This window comes from Scatophagus argus, chromosome 18 (assembly GCF_020382885.2).
Source record: "Scatophagus argus isolate fScaArg1 chromosome 18, fScaArg1.pri, whole genome shotgun sequence".
Lineage (NCBI taxonomy): Eukaryota > Metazoa > Chordata > Actinopteri > Scatophagidae > Scatophagus > Scatophagus argus.
In genome coordinates, this window is record NC_058510.1 from 14,262,446 (window position 1) to 14,287,022 (window position 24,577).

At 40.0% G+C, this 24,577-nt stretch overlaps 1 protein-coding gene and 1 long non-coding RNA gene across 7 annotated transcripts in view; one reads left to right on the forward strand and one right to left on the reverse strand.

Annotated features, from left to right (window-relative positions):
* The window catches only part of rreb1a (ras responsive element binding protein 1a), a 59,598-nt gene that overhangs the window by 24,785 nt on the left and 10,236 nt on the right, over window positions 1-24,577 (forward strand). Inside the window, exons 2-9 of one of the 6 annotated variants that reach the window (XM_046372175.1) lie at window positions 3,201-3,293; window positions 13,706-13,798; window positions 13,898-14,111; window positions 14,579-14,648; window positions 15,785-15,874; window positions 16,151-16,314; window positions 22,420-22,555; window positions 22,698-22,846. In XM_046372175.1, the coding sequence (XP_046228131.1) occupies window positions 13,711-13,798; window positions 13,898-14,111; window positions 14,579-14,648; window positions 15,785-15,874; window positions 16,151-16,314; window positions 22,420-22,555; window positions 22,698-22,846 (911 nt within the window). In that variant the 5' untranslated portion in view covers window positions 3,201-3,293; window positions 13,706-13,710. Of the gene's footprint in view, window positions 1-3,200; window positions 3,294-9,501; window positions 9,937-13,705; window positions 13,799-13,897; window positions 14,112-14,578; window positions 14,649-15,784; window positions 15,875-16,150; window positions 16,315-22,419; window positions 22,556-22,697; window positions 22,847-24,577 lie in introns of those variants that run through there. The other 5 variants (XM_046372176.1, XM_046372177.1, XM_046372178.1 and 2 more) reach the window with 5 other exon arrangements.
* Window positions 16,307-18,442, reverse strand: LOC124050016. The gene is made up of 3 exons (XR_006841526.1): window positions 18,165-18,442; window positions 17,998-18,047; window positions 16,307-17,647 (listed from the first exon to the last, which is right to left on the reverse strand). It is a non-coding gene; the product is annotated as an uncharacterized LOC124050016 (long non-coding RNA).

Sequence of the window (24,577 nt, forward strand, 5' to 3'; positions counted from 1 at the left end):
GTAATGGACACTAACCAGCACACACTAACACCACGGCAGGTTAATGTTTCATGGCTTTGTAAGTTAGTAGTAAATCATGGTTTAAAAGGACTACTTAACTCAGGAGACATTTTGAAGTTGGAGGCTGCACATAGAAGTACTGCACATCAGTTTTTGTTAGGTACTTATTTTGATCTGTAAGATTCAGTGTCCATGTACAGTGTTTTGAAGCTTGAAAGTGCAGATTTAATCTTTTTCAGCTTAAAATCAAAGAGGTTAAAAACAACAGCAAACAAAAAACAAACCCATAATGATAAATCCAACCCTAGCTGTTCACTGTTAATCCCATGATGCCTTGGTTTTTCTGTCAACCAATGAGAGGCTGTGTTCCTGACTGTGCATATGTGTTGCAGCTCAGCTCTCAGACACATTGCTCAGTGGAATAACATGTAACTGGCCCAACAAAAAAATATTGCAATGATGACAGTAATAACTGTCATAACTCAGCCCTGCGGTAGGCAACACATGACTGCAGGATTGCTGTCATAGTTGTTGTCAGAGCCCTATAGTCCAAAGGCACTGAGGCACTCGCATCATGTGTCTTGATGCTAAGAAGCAGATTTTAAAAATGCTAGCATGAGTCATCAAAACTTCCTCAAAGTCGAGGTCCTGTCATGACAGAAGTAATGATGACACACTCCTCGTCAGTTAAAGACACAATCAGGACATTAGCAGCACTTTTTATCAGCTTTAAGCTGTGCTGTAAGTTTAGAAACGATGGAGCAGGCCGTGTCTGTAGCAGAACAAAGCTAAAGTGAGTTAGCGGGGCTAGCTCATTAACTGCTGGCTTAGCGGGAGCTTTATGTGGTGGAGGGAGAACGTGGTGATAAACCCTGGTTTATATGTGAGCTGTGGCACCTCCCTGTATCAGCTTACACCTCTTCTATCGCCAACAATACTCGGCCCATTAACACTGACGACAACACGTCAACAGCAGCTACAAAACCTGTTCCTTAAGCTCAGGATTCAGGACAGGACATGTGAAGCTGATTTTTATTAAAGTTCTTTGGATGTTGAATCATCCTGTTAATAACTGTTTGATTTAAGGTATCCAGTTAATTTAAGTTTAATTAGTGGCTGTTAGGCATCTGAGATGTAATTTGTAAACTGGCTATGTGGCTGTAGACATTTTCTTTCCTCTTCTTCCATCTATTTCTTGTTCTCTTCATCTCTCTCCTCTCTGGCCATCCTCAGTTCCCTCCTAATTAGTCTTACCAAACCTCTAAGCTCTTAATCTTTCTCTCTGTCTCCTTCCCCCTCTTTCCTCCTCATCCATCCATCATCCCTCTATCATCCCTTCATCCATAAATACTTCCACTGTAAGCTTTGCAGCCTGTTGCATCTCCTCATCCATCCATCCATCATCTTTTATTATTTCTCTCCCCCAGCAGATTTTCCTCACTCCTTCCATCCCTCCTCCCCTTACCTCAGTTTGGCCTGTCTAACAGTAGCAGATTATCGTCTTTGTGCTGCATTGATGCTCAGCCCCCGCTCCTGTGTCGTGCTCATCCTGTCTCCATCAGGAGCTTCACGCCGTCTTTAGCTCTACTAAGCCTCTGTTTACACTGGACATCACCTTTGTTTTTTCTTCTTTTTTTTAAATAGTTGTGTTATTGCCACAGCAGGTACCTAATTCTTAAACATTAAACTTTCTGTATGAAGTGTCATGTGCTTTTTTTTTTTTTAACCTGTGTGATGAGCATCAGCTGACTTAAATCATTTTTTCTATCTTTCTTTCTTTCATATTTTTTTTACCCCAGATTTCCTGCATTGACTCCCCTGGGTCAGGATCTCATTCATAAATATCTGCTATGTCACTACTTCCACCTGAAATCTCATAACTAAAACACAATTTTTAGATGCCATAAATACATCTAAACAAAAGCTTAAATTTGAGATACCTGTTTTGACTTTTTCCGATGGCCCACATTCAGTAGATGCCAAGTATCTCTTTTTCATTCCTTGTTATCTGACATCCCACATACTGCAGATAAGCGGTATATCCGTGTTACCCATGATGCAGTTAGTCATTCTGGGCCTGCGTGGCGTCTCCACAGTTCAGTCTGTGTTTTTGCACTGACTGTTATCTGACAGGGGTGATTGTATCAGCACAGGAACAGTGGGACACACACACACACACACACACACACACACACACACGCACACACACACTACCCATTGACCTCTGTACTTAAAAAAAAAAGGGATTCACTTTGCGTGTGTGCACTAATGTGTGGATATATTATGTGTGTTGAGTCCATGTGAACCATTTTCTAGAGGTTTCATTTGTGACAAAAAATGAAAAAGTGGTAGTAGTCTAATACGACAGACTAGATATCATCCGTCTGCAGCTTTTTAAGATGTTGCCACATTGCCTCTGCTCTAAATACTATTAGCAATTAATGTACGGTCACAGAGGATTTCCAATACACCCTGCCATATATTGCACCTCACCCAGCTGCACATGTTCCCTTCCTTTTGCAACTTTTTAAGCAGGAAACACTCCTTTTATGCACGGCTCTGACAATCATTAATGGCTACAGTACACAATAATTAAAGGTTTGTGTCTGTCAATAGAAAACAGCTGTTTTTTTGAGTAATGTGGACAACTTTCTCAGACTACATTTTACTGTTAATGCATGTCATTTACTTCAGTAGAACCCCATTGTTCAACCTCCAAGACTTTATATAAAACGTGGACTGTCTACTCATGCTCTGTAGATAACTGTGCTGTAGATGCTTGATATGATGTGCTTCTGTCATCACTGCAGACTTTGTACTCGTGTACATTGTAAACTAGGGCTGCAACAAGTGCTCAGTTCATTAGGTATCAGGTATTAAGTATTAAGCAACAAGTATTTTGTTATTTGATCAGTTGTTTTGAAAGAGACCTATCTCTGATTTCAGCTTTTAAATGTTAATATTTTCTGTTTTACTCAGTCCTCTATGACAGTAAATGGAATATCTTTGGGTTGCAGACAAAACAAGACCTTTAGGGAGGATGTCACATTGGGCACTGTAAAAAAACGATTAATGAAAATAATCATTATTTGCAGTTCCGTATACTACAGTAAATTGTGTGCATTCACTGTGTGTTTGTGTGTTTTGTTGTGGATAGATGTGTATGTCACTGACTTTGTCTCTGTGCTCTCCCCCTGCAGTGTGAGCAGTGGTTGCAGACACACACACAACAAACCCCGCCCCCCCCTCCCCGCCCCGAGACGCAAGCGAACGTTGCTTTACGAAAAGGACGGGTAAATATGCTCCTCCCTCCTTTCATTTATCCCTCCATCCACTCATCCATTCATCCTGCCGGCTGCCAAACACAGCAGAAACACCTCAGCGCTCTGCCTGCTGTGCTCCTTTATATTTATCTATCTGTTTATATCTGTCTTTCATCCCTCGCTTCTGATATATTGTCCCACGCCATCCACTTTAGTTCTTCCTCATTTTTTGTCGTCCATCAGCAGCATGGCTGTCATCCCTCCGTCACCATCCTTTGACCCATTTCACTCCTGAGCATCTCCGCCGTTTACCAACCACTTCAAAAAAGTCTGTCTGTGATCAGAAATCGCAAGCACACGCACCTGCAAGCGCTGCATCACCTGCTGCTTCCTTGCTGCTTCCTTGTCATGTGACCACATGTCAGCACATCAGTCACTTATATCAGCTGATTACAATGAAGATGATGTGAAAGATGTTTGATGATATGAAAAAGCAACTTGCTCTTTAAACGCATGACTGCAGACTCAGTGTTCATGTTGTCTGTTTGTTTCATTACTGCGACTGTTAGCATGGCTCCATCTTATTGCTTCACATGCCTGCTTCCTGGTTCAGTTTGGCCATTTTACTGATTTTTGTCTTTAGTTTTGGGATTTCCTCAGCTCTCCCTCTTGTCAAAGTTAATGTTTTGTGTTTGGAGCAACTTAATCTTTATTAATTTAAGTTTGCATTTGTAGCTGTAGGGCTAAGCAGTGGTTCAGTAAGGCATTCAGCATCCATGAAGTAGAAGTCTGAAAGAACAGTATCTGGATGAAGTGTATTTTTGAATATACGTAGATGTCTTTAGTCTATCTTGTGTGAGCTTTGAGTGAGTTTTGTGCACCATGTGCTCTGTGCTGTGTTGTTTATCTTCCCATTCATATTGTTTTTTAATCAGTTTATCATCTTCATGATCAAGATCATGATTTTTGCCTTAAATTTCCCCTTAGATGGAATTAATTCTTGAGTTGCATACTAATTCTGTACCAGTTTGATACCAGTGCTCCTCTTGCGCATCATTTTATATGTATTTTCCCCCAGAAGCCATCAGACAGAGTTGGTATCCTAGGAAACTTTTTGTATTTTTGTGTGTTCTGGTTCTGTTGGTTTGGACAAGCACAAACGATGCTGAAAAGTCCAGTGTGTAGGACTGACTCACAGTGCGACCAACTGAATACTCTTGGTCTATTTAAAGCCTTCGTGCTGTCCTTAAAGTGAAACAAATTGATGTTGATTTTGGGTTGGATCATGCGAACAATTAAAAAAAATACTGTGTGCAATGTTGAGCATATGAAGTGAAAGACAATAGTGTTTATTGTTATTGTTCATTTTTTATCTGTCAACTGACTATAGTATATATATAGTAGTAATCCCAAATTAAGCACATTCTAAGAAGAATATTGAATTATTGTATTAACAGAACTAATATTTATTAAAAAACACTAGAAGAAAATAGTACGTAAGTACTTCTTTACTTTGTTTTTTTAGATGAGAAATAAATCCTAAATAGTCATGCATGCAAATGGGATAAAGAAGTAATACAATATATATATATATATATATTATTTTTTAATTTTGGCTTATAAAGTAACATTTATTGACAAATATATTAATTCATTTGTACAAGTATAATCTAATTAGAGATGAGAAGGGACAATCCGCATTGTCATTATTACATATGAATGTGTGTGTGTTCATCTGAGAGAGACAGAGCAAGTGGAGGAATCTGCATCCTGATTGGCTGAGAGTTGGAAGACATTTTCCACAGTAAGACTGTTCAGTGGTTGGCTGAGCCACTCCCCTCCCCCTCTGCCTCCTGGCTCTGGTATGCCGTACAGTCGAGCTGACACACCGTCGATGCTATCTCAACGCTTTATCACGTTGGGTCTAAACTCCACTGTGTGTCTGTGCACACACACACCGCCCCCCCCCCCCCCCCCACCCCCCCCCCCCCCCCCCCCCCCCACACACACACACACACACACACACACAGTCAATCTGTAACCAAACTGGAAGGTGGAAAATACACACACCAAGCAAGGAAGAGCTTGAAAGACAAGATGATGCAAGAGGGAGAAGGGAGGAGGAAGAAGAGGAGGAGGAGGGGAAAGACGAGAAGGAGGAGAGAGGATGAGCCTGAGGAGGGTCGAGGTTGCACACATGCACGGTGCAGAAAGTTAACCTAAATAACTTTTAGTTCTAAGTTTTGCAAAAAAAAATGGAGAAGGAGAAAGGAAATACACAATGTGGTCAAATGTATGTGGACACCTCTGCACTTTAATTGTGATTGACAGGAGAAAGAAACTATTTTGACTATTAACTACTGGTAAGCAAAAGATAAAAAAAGGCCAAAAATCCTTCAGTTCAAGCTTGCCCAGTATGTGCATTTGCTGCTTTTCTATTTATGCTTTTTTATTATTAACTTTGTTATTATAAATTGAATCTCCTTGGATTTTGGATTGTTTGTCAGACAGAACACGGTGTTTGAAGATGTCACCTTGGCCTCTTGGAAATTGTGGTAAAAAATCGTGAAGTTTAGAGTAATAATATGATGCAGTGTAGTTGCACTTTTTTTTATTAATTACTAAATTATTTGTAAATTATTGCAAATTGATTGTGCTGGCCTAAAAACCAGATTTAAAATGATATCTGATGATTACATTACAGGTTGCACACACACACACACACACACACACACACATATATATATATATGGGCAAAATTCTCCTACGGAATTTAAGGTAAAAGTTATTTATTGATCAGGCGGCCTACTTATTCAACTACATCTTTGTGCTGTTTTAGACACGAGTGTTCTTCCAACGTTGCATTAACATTTTGTTCCTTTCCTGTTTAATCATAACAGTCCCACCAGCACAAAGTTTGGTGTGGAAGAAGCCAGGTGACTCATTGGACAGTGTTGAACCTCACTAAGACTCTGCAGCCAGATTCTAAAATCAGCTTGGCTTTAATATTCAGGTGTCCACTTACTTTTGGCCTTGTAGCATGAAGGAGAAATGTTGTATCTGTCTTTAGGATTTCGTTGTGTAGTTTGATGTGTGTGTTTGTGTGTGTGTGTTAACAAGTTTGGGCAAAGTACTGTTGCAAGGGGAGTGGAGGAACGAGGGATGTCAGGAGTGCAGAGCAGTGGAGGATGGGTAATGGCAGCTGAGTGTTAGATGGTGGTGTGGGAGGGGGGCGGGGTGTGGGTCAATGAGAGAGAGAGAGAGAGAGAGAGAGAAGGCACATCAATCTCTCTCACACTGAACACACTTGCACATGGGGAAGCAGCAGAGCTCTCTCTTGTGACTCCCGTGAGTGTGAGCTTCCTGTTGTGGTCAAGACACAGACAAAGAGAGACAGAGAGAGATTCTTTTAGTTTCTTCAGACTTGTGTTTTGGGTATAAATACCAGCATCAGTTAGATTATTAACAAATTTAAGTGTTCACTTGCAGGAAAGAAGATCCATTTCTTGTAGCCTTTTTTTTGCATATGTGTGTGTGCCTGTTGTGTGAGTGATTTTAGGCATGGGGACCTTGGAGGTTATTGAGCATCAAGTGCTGTGTTCTGCACCCAATCCCATTGACACCATTTTACACTGAAGGCTACTGTTAAGATGTCCCCATTCCCAAGATGCCATTTTATGAACGAAAAGTAATTAGATGAAACTGCTGCAGCTGAAAAGTTGATCCAGCTGACTTAAGCTAATTAGCTTCAGCTGTGAGTATCAGTGCTCTATCAAAGAGCAAACATAGCTAATGTAATCTAATTAGCTTCAGATGCTAGCAACAGTATTTCTTTGTGATGGTACACAGTTAGAATGCTTAGTGAAAATTGCTTTATATTAATGTGGCACTGTTTGGCAGTATGTCAGTGGTACAGATATGCTAACCTACTGTTAGAATAAGCAGCTTCACTTAGTCTCCTTTGTTTTGTTTTGTTTTAGTGTTTTTTAATCAGTATCATTAAAAAAATGCCAAGATTGGGCATAAATCAGTTAAGCCTTATAAGCAAACAAAATTGTAAATGGGGCTCCTATCTAGTTTGCTAACTTATTTAGCTTACTGCCATTTAACAATAGCAGTGTAGGCCAATATATTTAGCATTAACTAGCTATTCAGCATACACTCTCTTGTTTGTGCTGCAAGATTGCTAACATAACTTACCATAAATAGCTTCAAATTAAAAATAAAATAAAATAAATTTCAATGTAATTCTACCTAGTTGAGCACAAGAAATGTTGAGATTAACACTATTAGTATCTGTATAACCTGTTAGCTTAGCTTCAGTTGCCAGCATCAGTATGTCAGTCCAAGAAAACGTATTTTCCTTAAATGCTAGCAGTAGGCTATTGTATTTCTAAAAGACTTCACATATTCATGTGGTCCTGTTTTATGTTTTATATTTATTTAATTGCACATGCTGTTGCAGTTCAAACTGGATACTAAGGGACTCACCCAGCACTGGTTGAATATAGGCTGATAAAGAGTGGATGTATGTTTTAAAAAATATTGGCTGCTATCTGATTTTCTCTGTGTCTCTTTGAAGGATTGTACTGCATGTCTGTATGTGTGTGAAGCCATTATGAAAAAGATAACTAGAGAGATAGATGGGCTGATTGAGAGAGAGCGACAGTTAGGAGGTAATAAATAGCCAACATATGGTCACTGGATCTTGTCCTCCCCCCACTCCCCTTTCCCCCATGCATCCCTCCATCCCTCACCTCGTGTCTCTGCTGCTAAACACAGACTGTTAGCTGACACCTGGGACGACACACATACAAATATCCCACCTCACAAAAAGAAAATGATATAAATATAAATAGCAAAGGTTAGATAAAAAGAGGAAGAGTTATAAGCAGAAAGAGGAGAGAGCTGAGGATGAGACAGAGTCCTGCGGGGCTGTTTGCTTTCTACAGCAGGTGTCAGTTTTGTCAGTTTGCCTCTGGCTCTCTGCCTTGTTGGGTTGTAAATGATGCTAGCCAGCTACTCAGGCTGAATGGAAAATATAGCATTTTTGTAATTATTAAGCAAGAAGACTTAAGTCAAAATCTAGTATGTGGCTGAAACATCTTGCAGGAAGTAGCAGTAGCCTCTAAAATTTAAAATGCTTGATATTAAATGCTCGTCTGCAATTTTCTGCAGTGGTCCCAGTAATATTGGTTGTTAAAGTTAAAGTGTCATATCTTGGGGTGTTTGATTTAAAATTATAATTTAGTGAATCAGGTTTTTCTGTAATAAGTAAATGGTGATCGCAAGCTTAATAGCTTATGCTGTTGTTGATGATTTAATAGCAGAAAGTGCTAAACTGAAAAATGTATAATATTCAACCGTATTTCCTATATCCTCTGGGACAAATATACCTACCATTAGATGCACTGAATCTTACTTGATAGCTAGCCTGTGAAGAAAGCATATAAACTCAAATCTATCTATAAATACTAACTGCTAACATTGGGCTAAAAAGAAACCAACTAGCTAGCAGAGTACAAGCTTATACTATTTTGCTCATCATATCATATTGAAGATTTTTGGTTGTTTAAACAGAAAGTGTTTTGTTCATTTATTAGTACTTTTATTCATTTATGATTCAAAAACTAAATTGAGTTGTTAAGTATTTAAGTGATAGAAATTTAAAACATATCTTTGTGGTGACCGGTTTTATGTCCCAAGTGTCATGTCAGAAAAGGAAGCAGGAAAAGAGATGATTTACAAGGTTCAGGTGACACTGCACTTTTCAACTCATCCTCAGTCTTGCACATTCATCCCCTTCTCTATCCATCCATCCCCCGCCATCCTCTAACTGCTGTCTGTCACTGGGTTACATCTTCTCACAGGTGCCACACACAGCAGGAGGTTTATGTTGTGAAATCACTGATCTCAGTGAGAGCAAGAAATGGGAAACTAAACTGCTTCAGCTACCGGCCAAACTATCTGGTAGAGTCGAGAGTGTGATAGTATCTGTCTGGAAGTTGCGGGTGAAGTGTTTCCCACCCTGGTCAGATAAGTGCTTAGCCGATGTTGCCAAAGCATATCCTGCTGAGGCCAGGGCAATTTAGAACCGTAATGTTTCGTTTCCAAAAACAGGTTGCCACAATCGGTGAAAAAAAATTCATACTTTTAACTTATTTATGCTACAGAGATTCCTACTGTCTTTCTTAATTTCACTGCAATGTCAGAAAATAATAAAAACTACTGATAGCTAATTTCAAAAACCTAATAGTCATGGTATGTCCAACCATTAACGCAAAACTCAGAAATATTTACTTTAAAATATTTACTTTACTTTAAATATTACTTTAAGACAGCCAAGAGAATCAGCACATGCTCACATCTGATAAACTGGATGCGGCACATTTTGGTGATTTTTGCATAAAAATGATTAAGCAGTCAAAGTCAATTGGAAATAGATTAAAATATTTACAGAACTAATCATACTAGCTTTAGTCATTTCTAATTTGGCAGGTAGGTGTTAGATCATTTTATAGGATACATCAACCATAGTTTCAGTCTACAGTTTATACACCATTCTAAGTTTCAGGTAACCATGGCAACAGTACTTCTGACTCCTGTCATGTTAGCAGTGACTGACTTCAAACGTACTTCAAAGATTTGAATACAGCTTTTCTTTTCTTCATTGGTAAGTGGCCATGTTTGTTTAAGGCCTTGGTTATTGATGTCATGGCTATTTACAGATTAGTGATGGTAACTCATGAATGACACGAATGCTGGATATGTTCTTTACTGTGCTACCTAACGTCTCAAGTAAGGTACTGTTAACTATCCTGTTAACTTGAGCTTTACAGCATTATACCCTGAAGTACATCTGTTTTGCAGCAGGTGAAGCTTAAAAGGCACACACTTGAATGTGAATTGCAAAGAACAACTTGAATGCAAATTGCTTAGGATCTTGTAAAGTTCCCTACTTTCCTTTGACATTTAGCTTTTATAAACACAAGTGAGACTAATAACAGTAGGAAGTATTTCAGTGCCAGAACCCCCTCAGGTCCTGTTCATGCTGTTTTGTGTTTTTCTGCTGTGAAAAGTCAAAAAATCTTTCCATAATAATTCCACAATTCACTCCAGTGTGATAATGTTTCTGATGTACATGTTCTCTGACAGCCCATTACTCCTTCTATGGTGCTTTTTAACTGGGGACTTCACATGTTTTAGACATGCTGACCAAGACAAAGACTTAAAATGGGGCAGAGAGGAGGAGGAGGGGATGTGGTGGTGAAGTTACAGACAGCGAAAGAGGAGGCAGGGATGGATAACTAGAGCAGCAATCTTTGTTTGCAGCCCTTTGGCACAGAGAGACAACTTTTCCATCTCACATGCACACACACACGGATACACCCATTTACTTGCTGGCTACCACATGGTGACCTTTTTTTCTGCTTTTGCATGGATGTGCAAGAATGTCAGGATGTCAGTGCTCTGCGTGTGTGTGAGTGTGTGTGTGTGTGTGTGTGTGTGTGTCAAAGCTAGTGTGAGAATGATGGCTTGGAGCAGATGTAGTAACATCAGCTTTCTCACACACACACACACACACACACACAGTGTATTTATCCAGAGTCATGTATATGTGCAGCACAGTGTAGACACACTCATGCACACACACACACTCATAATGTGTCATTAATAGTTGTTCATCTAGAAAAAGGCCCTGTGTAATTGAAACCCTTTTAAAATACATTTTTAGTAGCAGCATTGCTACATGACTGCACCGTTCGGTTCTGTTTGGGTCCTCAGAGGATGAACCCTACTGACTTTTGTGATCTCCTGACTTTTTCCTTTTCCTGGAGACTGACTTACATGCTTTTGAATGAAGTATCAACAACAATTGATTATTTTGAATTGATCAACAATTATTGGATGTATTGGCATGAAATTTGGTTCATTTGGTTATTGAATTTTTCTTTCTTCATTTACTTTCTGACATTTTAGTCTATCCATGTTCCTTCTTCTTACCTTCTTCCTTCCTTCAACACATCCTTTTGAACACAGCTAACCTCCCCTCTTTCTGTCCTTGTCTCCCCCTCATCTCCATCCTTTACCCTCCTCCTCTTGCAGCCGTCTGTTGCCATTTGTTTCGGCAGGCTGTAAAAAGTGCTGCCTGAGCACTTCGTCAGCCAGTCACAATGTGTGTGTGTGTTCTGGGTGCGTGTTGTAGACGAATGATGCTAATGTAAAAAACAATACAGGACTAAGTTTCAGATGTGTGTGTGTGTGTGTGTGTGTGTGTGTGTGTGTGTGTCGGTGCACCTGCCATGGCCATGTTACAGTTTGTCATGTAAGAGCAGTGATACAAGGAGAGGTCAGTGGAAACACCAAATGCGCGCACGCACACACACACACACACACACACACACACACACACACACACACACACACACACACAAGCACACGCACACATTCTGCCAGTTGTCACCAGTCACTCGCAGAGCCCCACTCATCCTCTCCTCATCCTTCTTTTTTCTCTCTCTCTCTGTCTCCCTCTCTGTCTTGTTTTATTCAACCAAATTAAAACTGTAACTCTGTACTGCAACTAACATAAATAAACAAATTCAGCTGTTAATCTTAACTAAATCCGCCTGCATGTCTAATTTCAAAGTGTAAAGATCCACCATGATTTTGAACAACAAACAAACTTTTAAAGGTGAGATGATAAAGCTCTATGGACCCCTGTGGAGAAAGCAGGATTCAGCAGACAATAGAAAGGCACAAGCAAAAAAATGTGATAAAGATTCAATTGTTAAATTAGATATAATTAAGAATATAAAGAAATTCAAAATTAATTTTCTAAAATAGATTTATTTGTGAATATGGCATGCAAAGAAATACTATGTGAAAAATGGAAATTTTTATCAGAATATTGTTTGCTTTAAGTTGCATGTTCTGAAATAAAATAAGAAAGATTCTGTAATAAAAAGTCCTGTAATAAAAGTTTGTAGTTTGTTCATAGTTTTAGTAACATTTGATAGTTTTAGGTATTTTATTTTCACAAATTTCTGGTATGAACTGTCAGGGCTTTGTGTTTCTAACTTGTTTCGCATTTAAGTAAGCTCATCTTCATTTCCTCCATCTTTATGGCCATAGCTTCTCCCGTTCTTGTGTCTACGCCCGAGTTCCATCAGCCTTTCCTTTGTGCCAGAGCTTCTCTCTCGTCAGATGTTCTGTGCTCCTCGCTCTTCTTTCTCATAGTTTCTCTTTGAAGGTGGAATGTTAGACACCCTCTCCCACCCTGCAGCGCACACACATACACACACATAAGGCCTTTCTCTGAGCTGGAGGAGGAAGTGGCCAGCTCTGGAGAGCGTCTTCCTGTGGGGGCTGCCAAACAGGAAACAGTAATTAGCTCTCTTCTTCTCCTCTCCTCTCTGCAAAAATCCCCTTTTTCTTTTCATTCCTCTCCCTCTCCATCATCCTTGGTCTTTTCCCACATCAGTCCCAAATTGCCTCATTTCATGAAATTCTTAACTTTTCTGCTCAAAAACGCTCACTCTGATTATGTCACACAAAACAAAACACTCGAGCATTTCCCCCTCCTCTCCTCTGTGTCTCTGGGCTCTGTGTCCGGACAGGTGTGAGGATTGTGAAGTCTACATTTCATCCCCTCTGGCCCAGTCGGTGCTTAGCCAAGCTTCTGTCGTTCTCTTATAGATCGAAGGTCACGATGGCCGTACCTGCTGTCTCACATCACATTTTCATTTTGTACTGTTAAAATAAATCAGAAGCCTAATGGGAAGCGGCTATAAGGATGTTGTTTTGAAAAAGTTGCAGAAATGATCTTTATTTAAGGCTCTACGAAGTGATGAGTAAGAGCCTTATTTTTTGTCAAACTACTTCCTGTTTGTTTTTCTTAACTTTGTGTCTTTTTGTTTTCTGTTTCTGTTCATCTGTAGTTTTATAGCTTTCATTATGATAAGTCATTTGTAGGCATGGATCTTTAAAATATATGAATATTCCTCCATGAAATCAGATACTCTATTTACAAGCAGGCTGGGAAATTAATACAAGCCAGCAGCCAACATTCAGAGGTCCTGTGCTATTCTAAGTCAGCCTTCACCCTTCACACAGCAGCCTCCACTGAAAAATCTGCCTGTTTAATGTGTCCTCAGTTGGCCATACAGAAGCACGTGGTAGGACACGCATTTCAAAACCTTCAAAATTTCAGAACTTTTAAAATTTGTTAATTCTTCTTATTTCTCTTACCACCCAAATGCAAATTGCAAGGTTCTAAATTGATTTCAAGGACATAAAGTCTTGCTTGGTGAATCAAGCGAGGCTGAAGTTATTCAATGATGATCGTAACATGTTTGACCCACGCACTCTAAAAATTCAATACGCTGAAAATCCTTAGTTGTGCACTTGTATTTTAAATATTGTGTTGTTTGTGCATGTTTCAGCAGTCATGGACAACTCCACAGAGGAACAGCGAGAAGAGATAAATGAGGAGGAGGCGGAGCTAACAGAGGAGAAAACGCCCAATAATCTCAAAGGTAAAATCAATACTTCATTCAAATTTTGAAAGAATTTTTAGCATGAGAAAAACTATCGTAACTGCAGCCTCCGATATGTCCTCAAATTTCCTGACGTAGCGATCAATGGAGTAATGGAAGAGGCAGCGAGCGAAGGAGAGAATCTACAGAACGGAGACAGAGGAGGAGGAGGTGGAGGAGGAGGAGACCTGTCCTCCATTAATGCCATGATGTCAGCAGTAATGTCAGCAGCAGGAACCATCAATGGCGGAGGAGAAGGAGAAGCAGGGAGTGGAGTCACCTCAGCGAACTCCTCTGCTGGGCCCTCCCCAAGGTGAATACACACTGTTACTACTGTATTTATTTATTTAATACAAGCCACAAATACTTGGCATCAGTGTCCTCCATTTTCTAAAATCATCAGTTTTTTGGCAGATATGTCTGCTTTTTCTGACAATCAGTCTTTTTTTTTTCACAAAAAAAATCAAAATAAATCCACAAATCTCAACCGAACATCGAAACAAATGCTGTTTACACCAAATAATGTTAAACATTGACAGAAAGTTTCCCCAGAATTCAGCCTGAAAAATTTGGTACTTTGGAAACTTTTGAAACTTTGAAATAAAGTTTTGTCAGTCTAAATGTTGTTAGTTCTTCATTTGCTGCTTATGAACAAAGCAACGCATTCTGAAAAAGTGTGCAAATAAAGCAACAGTAAGGTTAATGTGTGTGTGTGTGTGTGTTTAAGTAAATTGATGTTGTCATGATGATGACTGACACCTTCTTCTTCTCTGCGTCAAGCCCCTCCCCCAGCAAGTCGCTTACGGCAGCCATGAGAGCCCCGCCCAGCCGCAACGCACGACGCAACCAGGTATATATGCACACACACACACACACACACAGGTGGCGTTCTTGTGCTCGTTGGTTCAGTCACTGCTCATTCCTACCACTTCTTCTTCCTCTGGTTATTCCAAACAAACATACACATGAGACGCTGCATCACTTCCTGTGTTTACAGCAAACAGAAAAGCTTCAGTAAATGAGTCAAAGCTGCAGATGAAATGTTTACTTACAGTAACTTAACGTTAAATCTGCTTTTTGAGTTACTGAGTTCTCCCTAAACTCACTTTAGAATCCTGACCCCAGTCTGTGCGGTAAAAGATGTGTAATGTCGCCTTGAACTCCCCGAAGTGCGTCATTTTCCCTCTAATCTGACCCTCTGCTCTCCTTCCTCCTCTCCTCGCCCTGCCTCCACTCTCTTCTCCTTGTTCCGCTCCTTGTTTCTGCTCATCCCATCATCTCCTCTCCTTGTTTCCTCTCCTCTCTTCATTTCGCCTCATCATTGTGGTACTTTTCTCCTTTCCCATCATGCACTGTGGAATTCCATGTCAAATCATCACTTCCTTTGGTTAAAACAGGAAAAGGGAAGTTCTGCTTCCCTGGCTGTATGAGCGGACGTGTGTGTGTGTGTGTGTTTTCACTCATTCACAGAGATTGTTTTCCCAACATGCCCACTGCAGACCAACAAGCATGTGTGTGTGTTGTACAGTGTGCGTGTTTGTGTGTTGTATCCTGTGTGTGAGTTAATGAGCAGCAGGGTGGCGTCTCACGGCCCTGCAGGTCTGCAGGTGGTTTTAAGTACGATTTGATGCATCAGAGTTCGACTGAAATCAGGTCAAGCAGAGTCTGATCATGAGTCCTGTGAAACCTTAACGAGGAAGTCCTGTGTTGATCTGCATTTTTCTCATGATCAACAAATCCCTTGAAAAGACCCAAACCAACATGTTCATCTGTTACTCAGTAATGTCCAACAGTTTTCACTGGAATTTATTTTTACTGAAGAAATACTCCTTTCAAAAAATGCTGATGACTGTGTTGTGGATTATCCAGAGTAACAGAGGCATTGTCACTCAGTTTACTTGTTCCTGATGTTTTTTATTTTTTTAACTCATGCTGGTTTTTACATTAATTTTAATTAATCCGTGGGTATCTGTTTTGCTTCCCCAGGACACCAAAGACGACAGCTCAGCTTTTATCTGTCCGCTGTGTGACAAAAACTGTCAAACACAACACCAGCTGACCATGCATATCAGACAGGTAATCATTTAATATACGGTTACTATTACAACATCAAGTCAATAAGGAGAATAACTTGACATTATCGCAGTAACAAAACAAACATAACCACAGAAGAATAAAAACACCAGGAAGAACAACAGGGCAATCAGATGTTGAAACAGAATGACAGCATTAAGTAAATTAAGTACAAAAATCTGTTCAGTAAATGTGAGGTGTTATTATTGACGTGGTAGCAGTAGTATTGTAAGTATAGCATAGTATAGTAAGTTGGTGTGTACACCATCCTCTCTGCAGCACAACGCAGACACCGGAGCGACGGACCACTCCTGTAGCATCTGTGGGAAGTGCCTGAGCTCGGCCTCGTCGCTGGACAGACACATGCTGGTGCACAGCGGAGAGAGACCCTACAAATGTTCCATCTGTGGACAGACGTTCACCACCAACGGCAATATGCACAGGTACACACGCACACACGCACACACATGCATTGGCTTTTATTCAGCCTTCTGTGTCTGATTCTGGCTGAAGTTTTGAAGGAGGAGGAAGCTTTTTTTCTTAAATTGTGCACATTAAGTAAACAACAACTGAGAGAAAGTTATTTTCAAACTGACCGTGGACCTCTGACCTTCTGTAAACAGTACAGATTGGACCATGAGTCAATAAAGTGCAACAAAATATAAATTAAAAAATAAAAAAGTGAAGCATAATCTTACTGTGTACAGGCTGGCTGCAGATCAGTGTGTACCTACTGAACACACACACACACAAACACACCATGTAACCTCAGGCAGAGGAAGTTAGCGTTTAACCCAGTCCCCAGTCAACCATGATGGGAGCGCAAAGCCCAAACTGGTCCAGAGTGTGTGTATATGTGTGTGTGTGTGTGTGGTGGGGGGTTACACAGGAAGTGGGAAGACTGCTTTAATCCATCCATCCCCATCCACATCTCTCTCTCTCTCACACACACACACACACACACACACAGTACAACGCCCAGTCATTTATCAGTAAAGTCCAGCCTCCACCATCAGCCTCAACGGTCTCTGCAGCAGTATGTGCATGTCTGTTATATTGTGAAGCTACATTTTAAAATATGTAGCTCTTTTTGTTTTGTTTGTTTTTCCTTCTTTTTTTTTGTTTTGGGAAACCGTCACACCATTATCCTCCTAGGAACATTTCATCATTTCAAAATCTTAAACACACACAGATTGCCATTTTATTTTAATATAACTACTGATGTTGAGCTGATCTGTGGCAGAGTTTTGTAGTTTTAGTTTCACTACATCTCAGAAAGTCAGAAATCTTCCAGTGTGTCAGAGGAGAAAAACATTTTTGGTAAATTTCTTAATCTGCCAGCTTTTGTTTGAAAAGAAAGTCAGTCGTGAAGTTTTTTTTTGTTTGTTTGTTTTTTTTAATAACCTACTTATTAAGGTTTGAAGTTTTATCTCCATCAAACTCATTCTTGTATGGTGAATGAAATTAGCAGACTGTTGGTGTGAGCTTTGTAGAAAACTGCAGTACCTCATAATGATGCTGTAACTTCTTTCAAGAGCTTGCTGATACTTTCATTTCTTCCTTCTTTAATGAATGGATGCACAGTGTGGTGGAAACGTCTACGCGTTTAAAACACAGCGGCAAATGGCGGGCTGTAATGATCTGCAGTAAAATGCTTCATGTTTCAAGTTGCATGCAGTTGGGGCAAAATACAAATGTTTTGTGTTTCCTCACCCTCTTCATTCTCTGTCACGGTGATGGTATGAGGAGGTGTGGGCAGGAAGGAATGACTGTAGGCTGAGAGACAGACACAAACAGGCAGACAGAGAGAGAAATCTGTTACATGTCACAGCAATTTTCTCAATTATTTTTTCCTTGTATTTATTTTTGTGCTCATAGTTTTCTGGGGTTTGGCAGGGAGAACTCCTGTTTCCTGCTGGTAACGTCTTTCAAAGAGGTGGTTAGCAAGAACTGAATGGAAAACTTTTGCTTCAACGTTCACAGTGTCAAATAAAGACATTAACAACGCTACTTAAAGGGGCTGTAATTGTCAGATACAGTTTGAGACTAACTAAATATATTATAGATAATTAAAACGTGTTTTCAGCAGATTAAAGTTGTGAATACAGTTGCAAGCTGAAACTCACCCAAAAGCTCTGTAAAGCTGAGGGGAGCTGCAGATTCACGTGATTCTTTACTAATAAGAAAGAGGTGAGATAAAAGGTTTGATAAGAAATTAGTTGGCTTCATGAATCCGGAGAGTTTGACAATCAAGAACAGGTTCCTGTGTTGCAGCTTCACGTCCTGTTCTCACCTGATGCAGTTATCAACTCCAACAGAAAGTTGTCGATCTGGTTCTGTGAGTCTCTACAGGAGCGTCACTCCCATCTCTCTCTCTCTCTCTCTGCTGAAAGATGAGCTGAATTCACACTGAGGGAATAACATGGCCTCCTGCAGCATGCCAGCGATCTGGATGCTGACTTCCATCAACGCACCCTGGAAAATGGTTGCGTCATTTTCGCAGAATCCTGCAAGAATTATAAAACCAAACAAAAAAGAATTGAACAGAGAACATAGAGCCTGCAACTTTTTTTTAAATTTTATTTTGTGCTAATTTACAATGCAAACTAGAGAGAACACTGAAAGCGAAGGAAGAAATGAGGCCTTGCTGAGCTGCTCTCTCCGCGAGGCCTCATTTCACATGCTGCTGTAGGAAAATAAAGAGGAGGCCTGTGTGGATGGAGAGTGGAAAAGAGAAGCAGAGGGAGGAGGGAGAGAAAGAGTGGAGGAATCCATTTTGAAGCAGAGCATCCTTTGAAATGTGAAACTCAAGATTTTCCAACTCAGCTGTCTTCAAACGGACAGAAAGGAAGATGGAGGGAGTGTGGGAGGGAGGGGAAGACAGGCTGAGAGAAACAAAAAGAAGGAAAGAGATGAGAGTTGGATGTGGGCGATGGATGGAAAGCAGGAGGGAAAACTGAGGATATCGACCATCATGTGTCATGAATTCCTTGTCTGGTTTGGCAAAATTTGAAATGCTTTGTTGCCAATTAAATTTAGAGACATCTAGTATAAAAACAGGAGACCGATGGTAGGCAGGCAGAAAATAAAATCGGTGCATTTTGCAGCAGAGCATCCCTGAAATGGCCCTAGTTTTGTAGACATCATTCATGCTCACATATAATATAAAAACCATATACTTGTGTATGCAGCATGTAAATTTTGACACTGACAGGTCTACCATTTGGGCCGATATGCTTTGATAGCCAACGTTCCCAGACTTCTGTCCAGTTGTCCGTGGCTCAGCACTAAATATCAGATCTCTCTGAGCATGTCAGACCAGTTGCCCAGTTTGTAATCCAGATTTTAAACCAGATACCGATATTGATATTTGAGTGTTAAAAAGTCCTCTTCGCATTATTGATTTTCATATTTCAGCACCAAACTATCTGCAGCTGGTTTGTAAACAGTCAGCCCTACTCGACTAAACTTTAAAGTATAAACTATTAAGTGCGTCTGTTTTGTTTTTGTTAAAGCACTCAGTGTTATACTAAAATGTCCAGTTGTGATTAAAGGCTATTGTAAAAAGATTATTAAAAGTGTGCAGATTGAAATTTGGACATAAAGTAATTCAGTAATACTTTTAAGTTTTTTTTTGTGAAATGTTTCATGGAAATGATGGGTCTTGGCACAAATCAGGAGAATAAAGAGAAATTAATCTCAGTTCATTTCTAGAGTAACATGAAAGATAGATAGATACTAAAAAGATAAAAAGTCACAACAGTTCAAGTAAAAATGTATCGTGTACAGGCATACAATTGAACACATATGGAGAATAAAGTTGATAATAATCAGTATTTGATTGCCTCTAATACCAAATGACATCATTCTTTCTACAAAATGTTTTTGGAGATTATTAGTATTTTACAGATCTGTTTTAGTTCATGTTTTCCAGGTCTTGTAAGTCTAAAGATGACAATTTATGCCTGCTAAGTTTTGCTAAAAGTTATTCGAGAAAACATCATCAGCTATTGGCAACCGTTAAACAGAGTTTGAAAACTTCTCGGTTTTCATGAGACAAAATCAGAAAGAGGAAGAAAAATGAAGCACACATGGAGAGAACCAGAGAGCGGCATCACATGAGTCGTCCACTCTCAGCCCCCTGTCTGCTCTGTTGTGAGGCCGTTGGGCCTGGTCGCCATGGCAAGGCATCCCATTAGCCTATTATGGGCTGGCAGCGGTGAGCTGAGCTGTGATTGGCTGCTGAGAGGCTGCTGCATGTTTGAGCAGAGAGGAGAGGAGGAGAAGAACAGAGGAGCTGCTCTGTGTTTCTGTCTGAGAAAGTTCAGCTCATCGTTGCCACGACCTCGACTCCTCTTTCCTTCCTTCTTTCCATCCTTCCTTACCTTCATCCTCACTTCCTCTGAGGGAAAGTGTCCTTCTTTTACAGTCAAACATTTCTCCTTCCCTCCCTCTAGTCTTTCTTTCTTGGTTTTTTTCCCTTCTGAGAGTAGAAATTGGAGTAGGAAAATGAAAATACTACTACTGTTACAAGTATTACACTGTCAGTGCAGTTAGTAGTAGAATTACAGAACAACTGTAACTACAGCCAGTACTGCTCCATTTTTAGTACTGTTACAATCGCTGCAACAGTTCCTACTAACAATATTACTGCTGCCTGTACTACTATTGCTTTAAGAAATTAAAAATGCAGGTAATTCAATAAATTAAATTTTTCCCAACCCTAAATATCACTAATACTACTCCTACTACTATAAGCACTGGTAGTACTGCTGTGGCTAGTACTGCCATTACATACAATATACTTAAGTAAATGTTGGTAAGCATGTAAATGTGATGAACTGATGTGTTTTGGTCTAAATTTATCTCGAGGCCCCAGATCTGCTGACTCGGTCACTCTGTCAGGACCTCTTATGGGCGTCCAGCTTGCTGCCTGTTGGGTCCTATTAATAGAAGATAAAATCCAATCCCACCACCTCCTCTCCTGTTCCCTCACCTCCTGTATCTTTTCTTTCTCCTCTTCTCTCCTCATTCGTGTTTCTTCCTTTAATGTCCTTTCTTTGTCTACCCTCCTGGTCTCTTCTCTCCCTTCTTTTCCTTTTCCCTAATCTTTTTTTCTCTTCTTTAATTTCCCTCCTTTCCTTTCATCTTCTTGTCTACTTTACTGTTTCCTTTCATTGTTTCCCTTCTTTTTTCTCCTTGTTTCCTCTCCTCTTGCTTCTCTCCTCTCTCCTCCGTTGTGTCCTCACAACCTACCCTGTTGTCTTATTTTCTTTCCTGTCCTACCCTTTTGCTCCTCTGGTCTCCTTATCGCCCTCCTTTCTTTTCATCTTCTTTCTTTCTTTTCCTTCTTCTCGTTCTCTTTTCCTCTTCTGTTGCTCTTCTCGCACCTTTTCTTCTCTCTCTTCTTGTCTCCTTGTCTACTTATGTCTTCATTTCATTTCCATGTTTCCTCTACTGCCTCTCCTCTCTTTTCTTCCTCTGTTTTTCTCTTCATTTTCTTTTCTTTCAGTTCCCATTTTTGTCTCCTTTACTTTTCCTTTCTTTTTTCATGTCCTCTCCTATTTGAACTCATGTAAAACGACACCTTCACTACCACCACGTGCTAGCTTGCTGGATGACCTTTACACACACACACACACATTAAAATAGCTAAACACAGCCTGCACGCTTTCTCACGCCTCTAATAACACTTAAAACACACACTCTCACAAAAACCCACATCAGAACATTTAAAAGTATAAAGCAGACACACGCACGCTCACACACACACACACACACAGCAACAGCATCTAACTGTTGACGACACATTTGAAGGAGAAAGTGACTATGAGGAGAAAGAGGAACACTCTTGGAGGAACACCTCCTCCATCATTTTTTTTGCCCTTCTTTTGTTCTTATCTGTTTTTTATGAAAAAATCACAAAAAGCTATTAAACAAGAATATATACTTAAAGAGAGTGGACAGCAAAATGAAACAAACAACCGAGTCAGCTGTTGAAATCAGTTGTCTTTCTCAATGTCATTTTCAGTATTTTTTTTTTTTATGGACATGATTTAATTTTTTTGGTTTGTTTGTTTTTTTGCATATTCACTTTTCTTCCTTAATTTAACCTTCATACCAGAAACAATTCGAGTTTTTCTTTGCTTCCTCCATCCATAAACAAATAGACGTTCTCCATCATTGATGAGAGAGAAAACTTCCTGTTGTGACCTCACTTCTCTCAGTTCTTACACTCCCACAATCCCTTCCTTTTTGCTCACAAATCCTTGCATTTTTACCTCCTGAAGAACAGTATGACAAACTTTAGACATTACGACATTCTTTCTAGACTAAAATGTCAGTGTCACCGCAGACTCCCAAAATCATTGTTGGACTGCTGAGACAATTTCAGGTGTTTTCTGTGTCATTCCCACCTGAAAAAACACACTGACAAAAAACTTGAAAAGACTGCAGAGTTCAAGTTAAACTCACCTTCATGGTTGATATTTTACCTGCTTAGAAGCTGTTTGTAGTTGAAATAACCTCTGACCACTGATCTTTTTCAGACATATGAAGATTCATGAAAAGGACCCGGCCAGCGGTTTGCTTCCCGTCAGCCCCCCCTCCCCCACCAAACGCCGCCGTCCGTCTGTCAAGAGGAGGCAGGAGGAGGAGAACGGAGAGGAGCCTCCCAGCAAGAAGGTGGAAACACACTGACAACACATTCCTGAATGTGATCAGCTTTGCGTGGTTTTGTTAATGAAGCTGTGGTGACTGGGAGTCGCTCATCTTTTAGCGATGTCAGTGTGGTCTTTTGTATGTTAATTTGTGGGTGTGTTTTCAGGTGCTGGAGGACGCAGCCTCAGAAGAATCTTCAGCAGCAGTTCGTGGAGCAGAGGAGGAGCTGCTACCCTGTCCAATCTGCTTCAAGACCTGCAGCTCCAGACTGGAGCTGGATGCACACATGGACGCGCACCCCGACACTGCACTGAGGTACACATGCACACACAGACACTTTACGACAAACAGTAATCAGGTTAGATATCTTGGCTCCTCTTCTTTCCACATTTCCTCTCAGTTAAATTTTTAAATCTTCAAATCTTCAAAAATCCACTGATGTTTGTTTATTTGACCTCTGGGACAATTTGTCATCTCATGTGTGTACTTTAGGTACAGTTTGGAGGTACTAATTTACTTGAGTGCTTCCATTTTATAGGATGTTATTGTAAATAATTAATACATATGAATATCATAATTTTTATTCCACTGCATTTGACACTTGCTTTCAAGTATCATATGCATCATATAAGTAATACTTAAGTAATCTTATTATTCAGGACTGTTATTAGTATTAGGGTAATTTTAGACTGTGGTACTACTTTTCCTAAGCAAAGGGATCTGAGTACTTGTACTACTGGTTGTAATATAATGGTTCCAGTCTCCAGCCTAAATATTTAGCAGAAAATCTCTACCAGCTTCATCTCTGCTCCTGGACTAATTAGCAGGCAGGGAGTCAGACAGAGAGGGAGGGAGGAGAAGAGCGGATGAAAGAAGAGAGGGTGGGGAGGAGGGAGGAAGATGGAAGAGAAGGGAATAAATCAGTCATTAGGAAAAAAGGTGGAAGGAGGGATAAAATGAAGAAATACAGAACTTAGGGTCAGCTTAAAGAAGAGGGGAGGGCAGATGGATGGATGGATAGTGAGAGAAAGAGAGGGGGGAGGCTGATTATTCACTAGTGGGAGACAGAGGTAAAGAAACAGAGAAGCCAACGTAATAAGTCACAGAGAGGAGGAAGAGATTTCAGGATAAAGTCTGTTTATTGTTGAGCTCTGTAACTCCTGTTGCTTTTCCTTCATGGAGGAAAAACATGGAGAATAGAAGAAGAAATAGGAGAAACGAACGAATGAATGGAGAAAAGATTAAATGAAGGAAGAAAAGATCAGCAGAGAATAAAAAATAAGAATAAGGAAAGGTAACAGATGAGGAAAGATGGAGGAATGGGACATCAAGTCCCCCAAAGCAGTAAAAAGAAACACATAAAATGGAGAGGCGCTGAGCTCGTTATGGAGGAAGGCAGGAATATTTAGCTGTAAATCCTCACTAATCAGCCTGTAAGAGGATCGACTGAACTGTAGGGAGGAGAAGAGGGATGGAGGGATGGATAACTGGGAAGAGCCACATTAATTAGTTCAGCTTTATTTATTATTTTATTTACATTAGCTACTATTAGCATAACAAACCCCGAACTATCACTCATCTGTTGGCAGCCAAGTTGCACTATGGGTAATGTAGGAACCATGTTTTGAGAAGGAATAAAGAGGGGAGTAAGAGGATGACAATACTTGTTCTGTTGCACTGATTTCCAACAGTGTCGTTGTGTGATGATAAATAGGTGGAGAACCCTTTTAAAAGCAAATGCAGGCACAGGAAACTCAGAGAAGATGTATAAATGAACGATGGAAACTTTTTGGGACTAAAACTAGACTTTAGCTTCAGATGTTTGAAATGCTCCTGAAAGACTGATGGACTAAAGCAAAACATCCAAAACAAAAGAAGTCAATCGTCAAGTAAACTTTTATCTGTTATATATCATTGTGAACTGAATACCTTTTTGGACTGTTGGTCGAGACATTAAAAGACACCTGGGACAACTCAGAAATTGTAAGGGACATTTTTTTTTGTATTTTTGGACATTTTATCCATTAATTAAAAATAATAACAGTA